The sequence below is a fragment of the Vombatus ursinus genome, unplaced genomic scaffold, assembly GCF_900497805.2.
Source record: "Vombatus ursinus unplaced genomic scaffold, bare-nosed wombat genome assembly UNPS02014778.1, whole genome shotgun sequence".
NCBI classification, from domain to species: Eukaryota; Metazoa; Chordata; class Mammalia; order Diprotodontia; family Vombatidae; genus Vombatus; species Vombatus ursinus.
The window spans coordinates 20,010,218-20,028,920 of NW_020954556.1; the positions used below are offsets into that span (position 1 = coordinate 20,010,218).

Consider the following 18,703-nt stretch of genomic DNA (forward strand, 5'->3'; position numbering starts at 1 on the left):
TCTCCCTCATGTCATGGTCTCTTTAAAAACGAATGACAAACACAACCAGATGTGATAAACATAAAATAGCATCCAAATCACTGATAAAAAGGTTTAACAGAAGACAGCTGAGACTAGATCCTTGGAGTACTCTACTAGACCCCTCCTTCCAAGTTCGAAGGTCACTACAAGTGAGCGAGGTGAGAATGGGAGTGTCCTATGCCATAAACTCTCAACAAAAGGTAGGTTGGAGGGAGACAAGTAACCAGAGTGGCAGTTAGAAATAGGAGGTATGAATTTAGACAAACTCTTCCCTCTGTGGCCTGAAGAAAGCAGTTGGCTTCTTTAATTTAATTCCTCTTTCATTTTCAAGAACCTTTATCTGATTATAAATACTTCTCTCAGCACTGTTTCAAAATAGAATACAACCCTAGGAATATGTGTAAAGAGAGGTTTTTTGGGCAAAGAGTTTGCTCTTATTTTATTCACAAGATGTGAAAATAATTTTCTCTTAGTTCATTTTTTGTACTTAGAGATAAACAAAATAGATGAGGAAAAATAATTTTAAGCCTCTCCATACTTTCCACCAAAGAAGAATTGTACTGAAATAAAAAAAAAGAAAATATCTATTTGGAAACAAGTCACATTTATAGATTATTGACCAGACTGAAATAAATTACTTAGCAAATAATACAAAGAAAAATAATTGCCACATTTAATTATAGTTCTTTGAAGAAAATGATATCTTTTATTAATCCTCAATAAATTTCTTCAGAAGTCCATGCTATTCACCTCAGGGAAATTACAGGGTTTCAGGGTGAGTTTGCATCTTTTTCTTCTAGTTCATCATCTACAACCTAAAGACAAAATAAAATGAATTAAAGATTTCAGATAAAAAGTTTCAAATTGGTATTATGCTGTTTTGAATATTATATATTCATTCAGGAGAAACTACTTTCCGGGTTATGGCTTTCCAAATAACCTTTTCTGAGAGAATATAATCTCCAGCAATGCATAAATGCAAGAAAATTCCAGTAAAATATTTAAGTAGCTTTTGATATATATCTGATTTCAGGTTCAAAATTAACATGTTATATACTGTTATCTATGAAGTTAAATCAAATATTTATATTTAAATACCAAATCAGAAGTTCAGTCAACCTACCTGGTTCAGAAAAGGTCTCTCTGGTATCAGTCACATAGGCATAAGATGACATGATTCCATTGGCCAGAAAAATGTTATGGGGCTTTTATTCCTACTGACCCCAGGCAGGCCCCTTTACTTCTTACTGTCTCAGCTCTCTCAACTATAAAGTAGGGATAAACCTGAAAGTGCCCCTATGTTATTGGTGGTGGTGGTGGAGGAGGTGATGGTGGTAATGGTGGTGATGGTGGTAGTAGTAGCTGTAATATTTACCATTTTTTTTAATTAAATTTTTTTTTTTTTGCGAAGCAATTGGGGTTAAGTGACTTGCCCAGAGTCACACAGCTAGTAAACTAGTATTATGTGTCTGAGGCAGGATTTGAACTCAGGTCCTCTTGATTCCAAGGCCAGAGCTCTGTGCCACCTAGCTGCCCCATTTACCATTTATTTTAAAAAGCATTTTAAACACATGATTGCAAGCCAAAACACTATGGAAATTTTGCTGTGGTGGCTGTATTGGATATTTTCTTAACTGTTTTTTTTTTGTCATAAGAGAAGGTTAATCTGGGGATGGAGGAGGAGGTTGTAAATATGGGGTAAAGACAAAAGGTATCACTAAGATATATTTATTGTAAAAACCCAAATCTCATTGCTCCCTCCTGAAGAGGGGACAGTGAAAGGGCCTAGACCTGTAATTTCACTGGTCCAAGCAATTCCCAGGGAAGGAAACTCCTTCTAACCAGTTCATGGAGAGACCTTATTCGCAACTTAAAAAATCTTACATTGTTATCTAAAGACACAGAGAGGTGAAGTTGAAGGGGTATGGGCTCTGGACCCTTCCCCCTATGAACTTTCCCATGAATTCCAGGAACCCAGCCCTGGAACTCAGCTCCCTAGTGTCTGAGGCACGGCCGAATAATTCTTTCAACTGTCCTTTCACTGTGGCTCTGATCTTCAGTTCTCTGTTACCTCTAACCTAGTTCAGCCTTCATTGATTGCACCTGGTCCCACCCTAGACCACCACTCCTTGATTTCATCTAGACCCACTTCTTGACCACTGTATATAAATGTCCATCTTGCCCCCATTAAATCTCTCAGATTCTTAAAATCTGGCCTATAGCAAAGACTCATTAGGAATCTTGCACACCCCAACTGATGTTTTAATAAACCTTGTCTCTGAGAAAGAAGGCTTGAGTCAAATTCTTTCAAAGCAGACTCGAATCTTTTACCCTTGAATTTCAGGGTTCCCATCACCCCTAGATTGCAACAAAATGACTTCCCCAAGGGTCACAAAGCCAGTATATCAGAGGCTGACCTGGAACCCAGATCTTCCCAGATGCTAGGTCAGCTCCCTATCTACTTTGCTACTTCTCTGTCCTATCATGAATTTAAGAAACCAAAACCAAAAATCCAAACAAATCCTGAATTCCCAAACCATAAGTACCAGCAATATACATAATTGTTGCTTTTTCTTCCAAAGAAAAAATTTCATTTTAAACATAAGAAAATGGCAAAAACTGTTTCCAAGAAAGTTAAGGAAAATAATTAGGAATTCTGACTGGGGGGAAAAGCAGCCCAGAGACAGTTACAAAGAACTTTGTTCCCAACAACCCTGAGACTTGGGTAGCTTTTTACTGACTCCATCTCATAGCTAAGTAAATTGTTGCCCCAAAAAGGTGACTTATCCAGAGCTAGCAAGTGGCAGAGCTGAGACCCAAGTCCAGGTCTAACTATTCCAAATCCAGGGCTCTTTCCATTACACCATACTGCCTTCCCTAAGAGGGAAAGGTCTTAGACGTGGCACAAGTTGATGAATAGTTCAGTAAACTATTTTCTTTGGAAAGGAAAAGAGGTCACATAAACAAGGAACTTCCTCCTTTTCACTAAGTCTATTGCAATTAAAGTGCCAATTCAAGTTTCTAACTTGAAATACTATGTAACAACCCCACCCAGGTCAGTGAATACAAATATTTCCTTGTTAATTCATCAAGTGGCTATTTATACTCTATATAAAATGATGACCAGACATTTGTGTGTGGTTTGTCCTTTGTTCTTGAAGAGGACTATGACCTCAGGGAGGTGATGACATGACTTGCAATTGACTTTGATTTGAGTGAGAGAGGGCTGTGCAAAGTCACCAGCCTCACTTTCTCCTCCAGAGCCACCTGCATGCAGTGGCCAGATATTGCTCAGGGAGACTAAAGATGGCCCAGGATGCAGTGGGAGACCTTGACCCTTTAAGCTAAGGTCTTTTCAGATTCTCACTTTGAGTAAGGCAAGGCCCATTCAGTGAATAGGCCTCTTTAAGAACTGAGTCAAGGGATGGCCCCTTTAACAACAATAATAATAATAATAATAACAACAACAACAACAATAACAATAATAATGATAATAAAAATCAAACTGGGAGGGGAAGACCCTCAGGGTTGCTAGCCAAAAGAAAAACAGTTACTATTTACATTTATTCAGAAACTGGAGGGCCCTAAAAATAACCATTAAGTGGAACAGGGACCTATTGTCTAATCCATGAGATCCAGACTGAATTGGGTTTCAGGCTTGGTCTTTGACAAAGAAATCTAGCCAGTAAACTCAAAGTTAAACAGGTAACTTTTGGCCATCAAAATTTACCTTCCTTTGGGCAGAAACACCCTCAGGAAAGGGGAGGGGAGGGGAGGAGAGGACAAGCTTGAGTTGTCCAACTGGAACTGGCCAGCTGGGTCCCCATTCAGGCAGCTCAGATGACTCACAGGTTGTGTTTGTCTTTCCTTCTTGAAGAGAACCAGGACATCAGGGAGATGATGTCATGAATTGCAAGTGACTTTGATTTGAGTAAGGGAGGGCTGTGCAAAATCATCAGCCTCACTTTCTCCTCCAGAGCCATCTGTATCCAGTGGATTGATTTTTCCAATGACATTTATAACTAGAAAAATCAAACCATTTGTAACTGATCAACTTTCTCGTTTTCCCCCTAAACCTTCCTTTTGGACATGCTCAAGAATTTTGGACCATGTACATTGATCCAGGCTGGAATTCCTCAAGCTACCTTTTTTTTTTTTTGCTTTTTGGTGAGGCAATTGGGGTTAAATGACTTGCCCAGGGTCATACAGCCAGTAAGTGTCAAGTATCTGAGGCTAGATTTGAACGCAGATCCTCCTGACTCCAAGGCTGGAGCTCTATCCACTGGGCCACCTAATTGCCCCCTCAGGCTACTTTTAAAACTCAGGAGACCATCTATTCCAGAAAAATAATTTATCCAAGATCCCGAGTAAATGGCTAGGTATTTTATTCCTAATAATTGCCAAAGAAGCAACTCAATTTTCCTCTCTAGTCTAGTGTGTTATGACCACAGGATTGATGGATGACCTTCCTTCTTTCAGCTTTAAAAAGAACAGGCTGTCTTTTAAATCATGTGCTTTAAAATGTTGAACTAAAAATAGACCACAGAATTAATAACTGGGAAGATTAAAGATATTCAAATGAACCATCATCAAGTTATTTTTTTTCCTAAAATATACATTACAATACAATAGGGGTTTGCTACTAATCTAAAATTTAGCTCATTAGCCTTTTTCTTTTTACAGATAACACTTCTCACTCTTTACATAGCCACCACCCAAGCTGAAGTTATCATCACCTTTCCCCTGAACTACTATAACAGCCTCCTACTTGGTTTCTCTAATTAAGTCTCCCCATTCCAATTTATCTTCCACACAGTTCCCAAAGAGATTTTCCTTAAGTCTGTTTCTGTCACTCCACTATTCCATACACTCCAGTGTTATTACCTTGTTATTACTTTCCTATTACCTTCAGGAAGAAATATAAACTCCTATTTATTATTTAAAGCTCCTACATAATTCTCCCCTGACCTACCTATCTTTCCAGTCTCATTTTACCCTTTCCCACAATTTAAGGATTAGCCACAATGGCCTTTAAATTGTTCTTCATAAATGACATTTAACCTCCCATCTCAGTGTCTTTTCATTTGATGTCCTCCATGCTCTCCTTCCTTTTCTCTGCCTTTTAGAATACCTTATTTCCTACAAGACTCAGTGGAAGTATTACCTTTTATGTAAAGCTTTCTTGATCCCCCAGCTGCTAGAGCTCCCTCTATATTTACCTGTATTTATTTTGCATGTATTCTATGAAAATACACACATGCATACACACATAAATATACATAGGTGTTTATATATGCATACCATATATGTGTGTTCATGTTGTCTCCTCAAATGACATGTAAACCCTCTGAGGATAGGGACTTTGATCTCTGTCTTTATGTCCTGCACCTATGCAAGCTGCCTGCTATGAGGCAAGCTCTTAACAAATGCTTCCTAATGAAATGGTAATACATCCAAGTGGCAAGATCGTCCCGGCCTACCTGCTCCACACCTTCCACTTCTGGAATATAGAACTGTAGCATGTTTTGGATTCCATTTTTCAGAGTGATGATAGAGCTAGGGCAGCTGGTACAGGAACCCTGCAGTTTCAGCTGCACAATGCCATCTTCAAACCCTTTGTAGATCACATCACCCCCATCCTCCTGCACAGTTGGCCTTTGGTCAGAGAATATTGAAAAGAAACATATTCAGAGAGAAAATGAAAAGATTCACTAAGATTTAGGTATATACTAGCTTTAAACCAGTAAAATAAAGAAAGCTAAAGCAACTCTTCAGCTGGAGGAGAATAAGTGATCAATTTTTTTTTCAAGTAAATGACATTAGTTTTTTGCCAGAAGTTACTTTATACCTCTAATTTTTACTTAACCAAATTTCCTTTTCAGCTTAAAAATGGTTCTAAAATACTTTGGACCTCACCATCTCATGAAATTGTACCAACTCAACCTTCAGAACCTTGGAATTCAACTCCCAGCACCATAGCTTCCTATTATATTACCTCATTCACTCCCTCATTCATACTTAACCCTAATTTTCATCCTCATTGTGACTTCTAGTCCTGTAACTCCTACCTCCTTATCCTCCCAAGCTTTCTTCCTGAATTTGATTTTACTTGTTTCCATACTTAGTTCTGTGGAACACAGATTACATTTATTTTAATTTGTTCCCAGAAGGCAAAAATAGGAGCAGAGGGTAGAAGTTAAAGAGCAACAGATTTTAGTTCTAAATTTTTTTTTGAGTTTTTTTTCAATTTTTATTCATTTATTTTAATTAATTAATTTATTTATTTTTAGTTTTCAACATTTACTTCCACAATATTTTGAGTTCCACATTTTCTCCTCATCTCTCCTCTCCCCCCACCCCAAGACCAGTGCATTCTGATCACTCCTTCCCCCAATCTGCCCTCCCTTCTATCACTCCCTGCCCCCTTCTCTTATCCCCTTCCACTTCTATTTTCCTATAGGGCAAGATAGATTTCTATACCCCACTGCCTGTATATCTTATTTTCCAGTTGCATGTAAAAACAATTTTTAACATTCATTTTTAAAAGTTTGAGTTCCAAATTCTCTCCCTTCCTCCCTCCCCACCCACCCTCATTGAGAAGGCAAGCAACTCGATATAGGTTATACATATGTGTAGTCATGCAAAACACTTCCCTAATAATCATGTTGTGAAAGACTAATTATATTACCCTCCATCCTATCCCACCCTCTGTTTATTCTATTCTCTTCTTTGACCCTGTCCTTACTCAAAAGTGTTTGCTTCTGATTATCCCCTCCCTCAATCTGCCCTCTCTTCTATCATCCCCACCTCTCTTATCCCCTTCCCCCTATCTTCCTGTAGGGTAAGATAGATTTCCATACCCAATTGAGTGTGTATGTTATTCTGTCTTTAAGCCAAATTCAATGAGAGTAAGATTCACTCATTCCCTCTCACCTCCTCCATCTTCCCCTCCACTGTAAAAACTTTTTCTTGCCTCTTTCATGTAAGATAATTTACCCCATTCTACCTCTCCCTTTCTCCTTCTCCCAGTACAATCCGCTCTCATCCCTTAGTTTTATTTTTTAGATATCATCCCTTCATACCTGTGCCCTCTGTCTATATTATTATTCCCTCCAACTACCCTAATATTGACAAAGGTCTCATGAGTTACACATATCATCTTTCCATGTAGGAATATAAACAGTTCAACTTTAATAAGTCCCTTATGATTTCTCTTTCCTGTTTATCTTTTCCTGCTTTTGAGTCTTGTATTTGAAAGTTAATTTTTCTATTCAGCTCTGGTCTTTTCATCAAGAATGCTTGAAAGTCCTCTATTTCATTGGCCCCTGAAGGATTATGCTCAGTTTTGCTGGGCAGGTGAGTCTTGGTTTTAATCCTAGCTCCTTTGACCTCTAGAATATCATATTCCAAGACCTCTGATCCCTTAATGTAGAAGCTGTTAAATCTTGTGTTATCCTGATTGTGTTTCCACAATACTTGAATTGTTTGTTTTTGGCTGCTTGCAATATTTTCTCCTTGACCTAGGAACTCTGGAATTTGGCTACAATAATCCTAGGAGTTTTCCTTTTGGGATCTTTCAGGAGGTGATGGGTGGATTCTTTCCATTTCTATTATACCTTCTGGTTCTAACATATCAGGGCAGCTTTCCTTGATAATTTCTTGAAAGATGATGTCTAGACTCAGCTTTCATACAGTCCAATAATTTTAAAATTATCTCTTCTGGATCTATTTTCCAAGTCAGTTGTTTTTCCAATATTTCACATTGTCTTCTATTCTTTTCATTCTTCTGGTTTTGTTTGATAATTTCTTGATTTCTCACAGAGTTATTAACTTCCATTTGCTTCATTCTAATTTTTAAGGACTTATTTTCTTCAGTGAGCTTTTGGACCTCCTTTTCCATTTGGCCAATTCTGCTTTTTAAGGCATTCTTCTCCTCACTGGCTTTTTGGACCTCTTTTGCCATTTGGTCTAGACTATTTTTTAAGATGTTATTTTCTTCAGTATTTTTTTGGGTCTCCTTTAGCAAGCTGTTGACTTGTTTTTCATGGTTTTCTTGCATCACTCTCATTTCTCTTCCCAATTTTTCCTGTACTTCTCTAACTTGGTTTTCAAAATCCTTTTTGAGCTTTTCCACGGCCTGAGACCAATTCATATTTTTCTTGGAGGCTTTGGATGTGGATGTTTTGACTTTGTTGTCTTCTTCTAGTTGTATGTTCTGATCTTCTTTGTCACCAAAGTAAGATTCTATAGTCTGAGTTTTTTCCACTGTTTGCTCATGTTCCCAGCCAATTACTTGACTTTTAAACTCTTTATTAAGGTAGGGCTTTGCTTCCAGTGTGGAGGGTGTACTGTCCCAAACTTCAGGGGTTTTGTGCAGCTGTTTTCAGAGATATTTCTAGGGACCTGTAAATTTTCAGTTCTTCCAAGGTAGTATGATCAAAGGAGAGGTGTTCATTCCTTTCCTGGCCTGTGCTCTGGTCTACGAGTGACCACAAGTACTCTTTTCTGCTTTGGAACTGTGAGGAGGATTCCCTCTCCACTGCTGCCACAAGCTCCACCACACCAGTGCTCCTCCTTGCCCCAGGACCACCACCCAGGACTGAGACTCAGATCTAAGCACGGGCAAAGCAAGAGAATCTTGCCTCAATGCCAGCAAAGAGATCCGTGCAATCCCCCTCTGATCAGCCACTCAATCCCCCCCGCTGTTTGTGGGCTGAGAGCTCCATAAGCAGCTGCCACCATCTCCCTGAGGCTGCACCAGGGCTGGGGCCCCACTCACCCAGGTCCAACAGACCTTTCTTACTGACTTTCTAAGTTGTCTTTGGTGTTTGTGGGTTGAGAAGTCTGGAAACCACCACAGCTTCCAGTGATTCAGTCCCCTGGGGCTTGCTCTGGATTTGCTGGGGCCAAATCTGTGCTGGCACATTTTGCACTGGACTGAGCTCCTCTGTTAGACTGGTGCAATAAACCTTTCCTATTGACCTTCCAGGTTGTCTTGGGCTGGAAATTTGTTTTACTCTGTCATTTTGTGGGTTCTGCTGCTCTAGAATTTGTTTAGAGTCATTTTATTTGAAGGGGTTTGGAGTAGTCCTAAATTTTCTATCTCGTCTTGCAAGTGACATAGTGCTCTGGATATAATTAGAGTTGCCCAAAGTGTTATGGGCTGTCCCAGTACTGTAGTGAGTTCTCCATCCTTAATTGTCTTTAAAAAGTGGCTAGATGACCATTTGCTGGGGAGCGTTTTATCAGGAATTCCTCTTTCAAGAACAGATTAAACTAGATGATCTAAACAAGTCCTTTACAACTGAAATTCTAAGATTGATCCCATGGTCGGTCATATTAATGATTTCTAAGCTACAACTTTTAAAATCTTTCATCTTTCATCTTCTAAATCTTTCATTGGTGCTGATCTGCTAATCCTTAACCCTGGCTAACCCACCACCATTCCATTTCTTTGCTCCTGACTTGAGCTTCCGAGAAAGAAAACAATATTGAGTTGATTTTACTCCCTATAAAAATTTATGATGTGTAACTTCAGCTGGGCCCTCATTGTTGCTAGTCATTCTATTTTACTTTTATTGGCTCCCTATTTCATTACCTATAGTAACTATTCTGAACCTTTTCCTCTCTCAAGACCATGACCACAACTCTATCTCTCATACTTACAGATTAATAATAACACTAATAATAACTGACAATTGCATAGTGCTTTAAGACCATAGATTTAAAGCTGGAAGGGACCTTAGAGGTCATCTCTAGTCCAACCTTTTCTTTATACAGATGAAGAAACTGAAACCCATAGAGACTGACTGACTTGCTAGGGATAATGTAGCTAATTAGTATCTCAAGTTGGATTTGAACCTGGGACTTTCTGATTCTACATCCAGTACTCTATCAGGCTGCCTCACAACTAATCTTCAATGAGAAGTTTGAGAGCACATGACTATGAGCCCTAATTCCTCTCTTTTACTCCTAAGTATCACCACTCATTTTCTCCTTTTTCAGAGGAAGAGGTCTCTTTAGTCACTCTTTGCTAAGGCTAATTCTACTCCCTGTGTTTTTGATCTCTTTCCCAAATGCTTCCTCTAGTAAGTCTTGTTCTGTCAATCATTTTCTTTTCATATATCTTCAACCTGATCCTCTGTGCTGGCTCCTTCCCTTTTACCTATAAACAAGGCTACCTATACTAAATTAAAAAAAAAAAAAGCCTTAACTTGTTTTTTCTATACCATCCTCTATTTCTCTTCTCCTCATAGTCAAATTTCTTGAAAATAAGATTGTACATACTAGCCACTCACTGCCCAGCTCCTAACCATTTGGGTTCTTTTTCAAAAAAATTAATTAATTAATTAATTCCTGCTTTTGATTAATTAATTTTTAGTTTTCAACATTCACTTCCACAAGATTTTGAGTTCCAAATTTTCTCCCTATCTTGTCCCTCCCCCACCCCAAAATGGCATGCATTCTGAATACCCCTAATCTGCCCTCCCTTCTATCTCTCCTCCCCCTTCTCTTATCCCCTTCCCCTTCAATTTTCCTATAGGGCAGGATAGATTTCTACACCTCATTTCCTGTATATCTTATTTCCCAGTTGCATGTGAAAACAAATTTTTTTTTTATCTTTTGTTTTTAAAATTTTGGGTTCCAAATTTTCTCCCTTCCTCCCTCCCCACCCACCCACCATCATTGAGAAGGCAAGCAACTCAATATAGGTTACACATGTAGAGTCATGCAAAAGCTTTCCATAGTGGTCATGTGAAAAACTAAGTATATTTCCCTTCATCCTATCCTGCCCCCCATTTATTCTATTCTTTCTTTTGACCCTGTACCATTTGGGTTCTTTCGCCACCACTCTGTTGAACCTGAAATTCTTCAAAATGTACCAATTGTCTCTTAAATCACTAAATCTAATGGACCTTATTCATTCTCACTGACCTCTCTACAGAAAACTGACATTTGAATTACCCCTCTCTTCTGGGCACTCTTTCCTCCCTTGGCTTCAGATACATCACATTTTCCTGGTTCTACACCAACTTTGCTAACTGTTCCTCTATCTCCTTCACAGGTTTCTTATGTTCCTACCAAACCTGTTAAGGTACAGTAGTTGGATATTCCAGAAGATGGCGTCACTGGCCATAATCTTTTCTCTCCCTACGCTATATTCTTTGGCAATTTAATTTATTCCTATGGTGTCAACTGTTCTCTCTATACAGAAGACTCTCAAATATGTATGGCTATCCTTCAGCTTTCTTCTTAGCTCTGGATCTGCATCTTCAAATGCCTTCAAACCATCTCCATCTGGACTTCTAAGCAGCACCTCAAACTCAACAAGTTCCAAACCAAGCTCATTATCTTTCCTAAAAAACATGATTTTTTTTTTGGACTCCCTATATAGATCTATGATGTCTCCTCCTCATTTTCCCTCTATTTTAAGAGAAATGAGTAGACTACAACACCCTTGCTGGAATGACTGGGAATTTATTTATAGACATAGCAATTTAACAATTGTTTCAGGATCTATTGGATGCTAAGTAGTGAGGATGATAAAAAAAAAAAAAGCTAAAAATGGCTCCTGCCTTTCAGGAATCTTCTAGCCAGGGCAATAAATCACATACACAATGACTATAGTGCAAAATAAATTAATAATTACCATAACAGAGGTACAAAAAAATGTCATGAGAATTTTTGTTGGAGAGATGACTTCCATGTTGAGGGATTCATGTTAAAGATTTAATGGAGAAGAATGACATTTGAGCATGTCTTTGAAAGATAGAAGAATTTTAATAGTTAGGGGCAGGCTTCATAGACTTTTGTCTCCCTGGGATAGAGACTAAGAATGAAAAAGGGAATATGCAAGGATAGGCTTAGAAAACAGTAAATATGTCTAGTTTGGATGAAGCACAGACTGTGTGAAGGGGAGAGGTGGGAGATAGTTGGAAAGGGTGATGGAAGGTCAATTACAGAAGGTCTTGAATGCAAAGCTTTAAAGAATGTAATCAGTACGCAGTGAAGAACCATGTTAAGTTTTGGAAAAGTAGAATGACATGATCACAGTTGGGCATCAGGACAGATTAGAGGGGGAAAGACTAGGTAGGGAGACAGAGTTAGCATATTGCTGTGGAAAAAGCAATAAATTCAGAATCAGAAGGCCTAGAGAACTGAATTGTCATTACCATTTAGTATTGTGCCCTTAGGTAGAGCACTTAACTCTCTGAGGTTCAGTTTACTTGTTTATAAAACACAGATATGGGGTAGCTAGGTGGTACTATGGATAGAAGGTACAGTGGATAGAGCATACTGGTCTGGAGTCAGGAAAACTCATCTTCCAGTTCAAATCTGGCTTCAGACACGAGCTGTGTGACCCTGGGCAAGCCACTTAACTCTGTTTGCCTCAGTTTCTTAGCTGTATCATAAGGCGGAGAAGGAAATGGCAAACCACTCCAGTATCTTTGCCAAGAAAACTCCAAATGGTGCCACAATGAGGTGGACAGAACTGAACAACAAAAATAGAGATCCTAATGACAGATAGCCTGCTACTCAAGGACAAGTGTAGAATGAACACAAGGTGATGAATTTTTGGTCTATAGTAATTAAAAAAACTAAGAAAAATACAGCCCAAATTCTGGGCATCCCCACTTTCCACTTCAGCAATGATGGTTGCAGGGTCAGGAAAGAGGGCTGTGGGTAATAAGTAAAATAGTTTTTAGAATTGTCTATACACATTAATTCAACTGTCAGTTCTCTAAATGTGAGATCTTTGTCCAGTGAACAATGAATAGATAAAGAAAGATGGCTCACAGGTTCTCTGATCAGAGGCAAATGAATGAATTAGTTTTATCTTGAATCCAAAATAAACAATAAATATCATTTTATGGGATATTTGGTCATCCTATACTGTAGTAGTTTCCTCATGAGGAACATAGGAAAAAATAAAAACAAAAAATCACCACAAAGATAACTGTACTTTATACACCAATATCTGATGAAAAGCTACAGAAACTCTACAAAGAATTTAACACTCTTCAAAACAAATAAATGTGGACACTGACTCCAAGTTGATTGTTCTTTCCCCAACACAATCTTCTCAATTATATGAAGCCAAGCAAAGAATGTACAAATACTTTCAGATTCACTTTCCTCAAAAAACTCAACCAAAAAATAAATCTCTTAAACATGCAAACACACAGTTTAAAACATAGTTTAAAACTTTTCATATACTGTGTATATTAAAAAGTTTTATACAAATCACAGAGTTTGAAGAGTGCTTTGAGACTATCGACAAATAATATAGAAGTAAAATGGAGCCTTCACTAATTCTCAATGGCTAGGAGGGACAACTTATTTCTGGAATACTCTCTCCCCCCAACTCTATCTTTTAAAATCCTGTCCAACTTTCAAGGCTAAATTCAAACACCACTTTTTCCTTAAAGCTTTCACTGACTCCTAATTGGAAATAATTTTCCCTTTCTCTAGTCACCCACACTGAAAAAGTGTTATATTTGGCTGTTTACTTTCTGTCACCTCCTACACTCAATCAGTTATCAAGACAGGTTGATTCTGCCTTTGCAACACTGCTCATATTCACCTCTCTTTCCCATTTCTACTGTCATCACCCTAGTTGAGGCCCTCCTAACCACTGACCTGAATAACAGATGGTATCCCAATAGGCCTTCTTTGCAACTCTACTCTCTCACCTCTTCCCAGCTAGCCTTCCCAAAGTGACAGACATATTCCTCATTAAAAAAAACTTGATCAAGTCACTCTTCTGCTCAAAACTCTTTAATCCTGTACTGACTGCCAAAAAAATCCAAGGTCCTTGGCTAATACTGAAAACACCACAATATAGCATCACCCTCCCTACCTTGGAATAATGGGAAAAGTGTTGAGCTTTTTAAGAGTCTGGCCGACCTGCGTTTCAGTGGGCCAATCACTTAATCTTTCTGAGTCTTAGTTTCCTCACTTGTAAAATGGAGATGATGCTGACAGTGACTGTCTCACAGGGTGTTAGCATTACCATTCCAGCATCATCTCATGTCATTTACTACATACTGTACTACCAGCCATTCCCCATACATGCCTCCATACCTTTGCTCACATTGTTCCCTATGCTCAGAAGGAAGTCCTAGTTTTCCTTTCATGATCCTCCTCTCTGGGCTCACTCCCCCAAACTTGTTCTTTTACTCACAGAATAAGGTCCTTGAGATGGGCAACTGCTTCCTTAGGTTCCAGAAGTGACTCTTGTAGGTACACTCCTAACACTGTAGTTGCTGAGCCCCCGCTGGTATACTTCCCATTAACAGTCTTCTAGTAGACCCAATTAATTTAATAAAAGTATTTATTTAAATGATACAGGAGAAGAATAATAACAAAACATTATTCCTATACACCCAGGGCTCACATTTCCACCAATATACACAGTGTCCATGAGAAGAGTGGGCTACATTGAAAATCTCATGAGGGCAGAGACCAATTATTTGCATATTTTTCCCAGTGTACCGGACAGCACTTTACCCAGAAAAGATACTTAAATGGTTGTTGAATAAGTGAATGAATGAATCTTCCATGGGATATGTGAAACAATGCCTACTTGAGTTTAGATGAAGTTTTGATGCAAATGTAGAATTCAGGCTTACTTCAAAGATCTGTGGGTAAAAGAATTCCCTCAACAGACTCAGATCACAGCTACACTACAACTTCACAGAACATCGTTAAGAGTGCCTCTGGTCTTCAAATACAAGACTCAAGTGAAACATGAAAGAGGTAAACAGGAAAGAGAAAACATAAGAGACTTATTAAGGTTGAACTGTTTACATTGCTGCAGGGAAAGATGATATTTTTAGCTCTTGAGTCCTTTGTCAGTATTAGGGCAGTGGGAGGGAAAAAAATTGTATGTATGTATAGATAGATAGATAGATAGATAGATAGAGGGCACATGGTGAGTTGAAGATGAAGAGGTGATATTTGGAAAATAAAATTAAGGGGTGAGAGAGGATTATACTGGGAGAAGGAGAAATGGGGCAAATTATTTCACGTGAAACAGACAAGAAAAGGCTTTTACATTTGAGGGGAAATGGGGGAAGGTGAGAGGGAATGAGTGAATCTTATTCTCATAGGATTTGGCTTAGGGAGGGAATAACATACACAATGAGGTATGGAAATCTATCTTACCCTACAGGAAAATAAGGGGGAGCAGGGGGATGACAAAGGGAAGGGCAGATTGGGGAAGGGGATGATCAAAAGCAAACACTTCTAATGAGGGACAGGGTCAAAAGAGAATAGAATAAATGAGAAGTAGGATAGGATGAAGGGAAATATACTTAGTTTTTCACAACAGGACTAATATGGAAGTGTTCTGCATGACTACACATCTATAACCTGTACTGAGATGCTTGCCTTTTCACCGAAGGTGGGTGGGGAGAGAAAATTTGTAACTCAAAGTTTTAAAAACACATGTTAAAAAAAAAAAAAGAGTGCCTCTGGTCAAAAGAACTCAAAGGTTTGTAGCCCCACCCACTTTCCCTTTCCTCAGCCGTTTGCAGGTCCCTAAGCTGGTGTCCAGACAAAAGATACAGTCTGTCCCTGGGAAGCCTTTCAAGTTGAATCTCCCAGAGCTTATACTCCAAGACGATGGGCTTCAAGAACTCAAAGCTACCCTCTGAAGCCTGAAGGGTGACCAAATAAGGACTGTAGGAGAGGCACTTATGGCTGTGTTTCTTTAGATATCTAGTATGTTCCCCACTTCCTGTCTCTTTGCTAAGTCTCCGTAAATCTCTAATAGTTTTCCCCAGCTTAACTCTAAAGGTTCTTCTTTCAAAACAGTATTGGACAAAGGACATAGAACCATGGCATTAAATTTTTATGTCCCTATGTAATACAGTTTGACATATATTCCTCAGAATTACATTTTTGACTGTTTTATCTTGTGAATTAGTTTTGAGTAAGAACAGAGAAGTAGAATTTAAGTGCTTATACACTTATGAATTAAATATTTTATACAAATTAATTTGCACAAACTATTAAATCTTTCAAATTATTAAATCTTTCAAACTATTAAAATCATTCCCATGGTGATACCTTATCCTTGTATCCAACAATTCTTTAATCATTGCTACAACTTCATCATCCTCTTCAGTTGCTAGAAACAAGCACAAATCAAAGTATTAATAGCAGCAATATAACAGAGTATTTTTAAAGATTTAGGAGTAAAAAAAAGGAAGATTTTCATTTTATAGCTAAGTCACATTGAGAGGCAAATCAGATAACTTAGTATAGTGGTATCTTAATATTATTTGTTGGCTCTACAACTTTTTGGAAATGGAAAATTCCACTTAATGATGCTCCAGAGGGGGAACCAGGAAGTGAGATTAATTTGACATAGTGTGGTGAATGGCCAATGTGATATAGTGGTACTGTTTATGTCCAAGGACAGGCGTACATTTTGAAATCTTAGCCAGAAAGAATGTAAAAGTTTATGAACCAGGGGCAGCTAGGTGGCACTGGTCTTGGATTCAAGATGACGTGAGTTCAAATCCGGTCTTGGTCTCAGACCAGACACTTAACTAGCTATGTGACCTGAGGCAAGTCACTTAACCCCAATGGCCTAGCAAAAAAAAAAAAAGTTTATGAGCTAAAAGGATGGGAAAAAATAGGATGCTCCTTAGTCTTTGGTGGAGAATTTTAAATAAAAATTCATATCTGATGACTCATTAAAGTTGGGCATATTATTTACAAAATTTCCCAGAATCAATGTCTGCAAAACTATTAAGGTCTTTAAAACTGTTAAAGCTGTTAATATTGGCCATTTCCATTAGTAACACTTTTGTTCATTTTTTTCTGCTTTGGTGTCACCATGGTGTGTGTGTGTGCTATCTGAGGAGGAAGAATGGAAGAAGTGACTGGACCCTAGGGGTCTAGACCCCATTGGAGGTCTATGAGGCACTGCCTGTGGAAGAAAAATATCACATACAACACTGCATCGACTCAGGCCTCTGGGTCCCCACTGCAAAGGCAGCCCCTCTTAGAGGGCAGGCGAAAGGAGAGGATGAAGCCCCAGCTTCCAATCTTGTGGTGTGGCCAGGAAGGGCAAATTGGAAGAAGAGAAAGGGAATGTCTGATCTGGCCCCTGCTAGAAACTTTATGCCAGACTCTCTTCTAAGGCAACAAAACCAACAAATATATGAATATATAAAATCTGTGAGCTTCTGAGTCTCCTGCTTGCTCTCCACACTGAATCCCCCTGTGCTGGCATTCCTCCCAACACCCATCCCTTCCAGCTCTGATCCAAATAGCTCTGTGTGTCACTACAACTGCCCCCCACCCCCCAATCAGTCAGTCATCTTGCCCTGTGCCCAACAGGAGTGGGAGCTGGTACTGGGTCTTGGGGAATGGAATGTGGTTGGGAGTTAGAGCTGACTAGGGTTGTAGGCATGGTTCTGGGCACTGTTATTAACTCATTTGCGGGCTTCTGTGTCTTTTTGAAGTGAGGGTAACTGGCAAACATCTTCAAATAAAAGATCTTAAGGGGAAAAAAAAGACTATGTCTATCCACATCAGTATCTGTTTGAGGCTTCACATTTTTAGAAGTCAAGTACTGGCTGCTTTATTAACTATATGAAGGTGTGTGTGTGGGAGGGGGGAGGCAGGGAGGCGGGATGGGGGAGTGAAAGGATCAGATCTGTGACGTCAAAGGTATAGGAAACTCCTACTGAGGAAACCGATTTGATTGATTCAGATCTCTGTCTACTCTGAAAAGGAAAGTTTTGTCAAGCTGTCTGGAACACTGAGAAGTTAAGTGATGTGCCCAGTCACAGAGCCAGTATGCGTCAGAGACAGGACTTGAAGTCAGGTCGTCCTGACTCCAAGACTGAAAATTATGGAAAAAGAGGGTGAATGGGAGAAAGGCTTATTCCCTTCCTCCCTTCAGCTTCCTAGAAACCCTAGCTCTGCACCACGTGTTGCTTAAACATCACCTCTTTCCAAAGGGTTTTCCTGATTCCCTCAATATTTAGGGCACTTCAGCACTAACATCTTCACTATTCTGAATTTAACACTCAATCCAACATTTATTAGGAACCTCTGGTGGGTATAGCACACATTTTCAACTTCTGTGAACTCAAAGGAAATGACCTTTAGTTATATCCAATGAATTTAAAATACATTTCTTATGCCTTTTGGTTTTAATTTCTGGATTTATCTGATCCTTTGAAGACTATCTCATGACAAAGCAGTTGCCCGGTTTTGCCACTAGATGACACTAATACACAAATTTAGGAAAACTTAAGTTAGAATACCATCAACTTGTTTAGTCATTTCAGCCCTGTCTCTTCATGACTTCATTTAGGGTTTTCTTGGCAAAAATACTGCAGTGATTTGCTATTTCCTTCTCCAGTTCATTTTATAGATAAGGAAAGTGTGGCAAACAAGGTTAAGTGACTTGCCCTCGGTCACAAAGCTACTGTTTGAGGCCAGGTTTGAACTCAGGTCACCCTGACTCCATCAGTACTCTAGCCACTGTGCCACCTAGCTGCCTTTACCAACTTACATACTTGAATAAATATGGTATGTCAACATTACAGCCACAGAAAAACTCGAGGATAAAAGTGGTGAGCCTTAAATTTAAACTAGTAGGTTTGTTCAGGAAATGCAGCTTTTCCCCAAAACAGCCAAAGATAGACCTTTAAAA

General features: G+C 38.9%; 1 protein-coding gene across 5 annotated transcripts in view; it reads right to left on the reverse strand.

The window, feature by feature from the left end:
* Positions 1 to 680: 680 nt before the first annotated feature.
* NFU1 (NFU1 iron-sulfur cluster scaffold) overlaps positions 681 to 18,703 on the reverse strand; it is a 48,949-nt gene continuing 30,926 nt past the window's right edge. For all 5 annotated transcript variants that reach the window (XM_027865611.1, XM_027865614.1, XM_027865613.1 and 2 more), the window contains 3 exons: positions 16,096 to 16,156; positions 5,502 to 5,676; positions 681 to 836 (listed from right to left, as the gene is read on the reverse strand). In XM_027865611.1, coding sequence (XP_027721412.1) covers positions 792 to 836; positions 5,502 to 5,676; positions 16,096 to 16,156 — 281 coding nt within the window. In that variant the 3' untranslated portion in view covers positions 681 to 791. The remainder of the gene's footprint in view (positions 837 to 5,501; positions 5,677 to 16,095; positions 16,157 to 18,703) is intronic.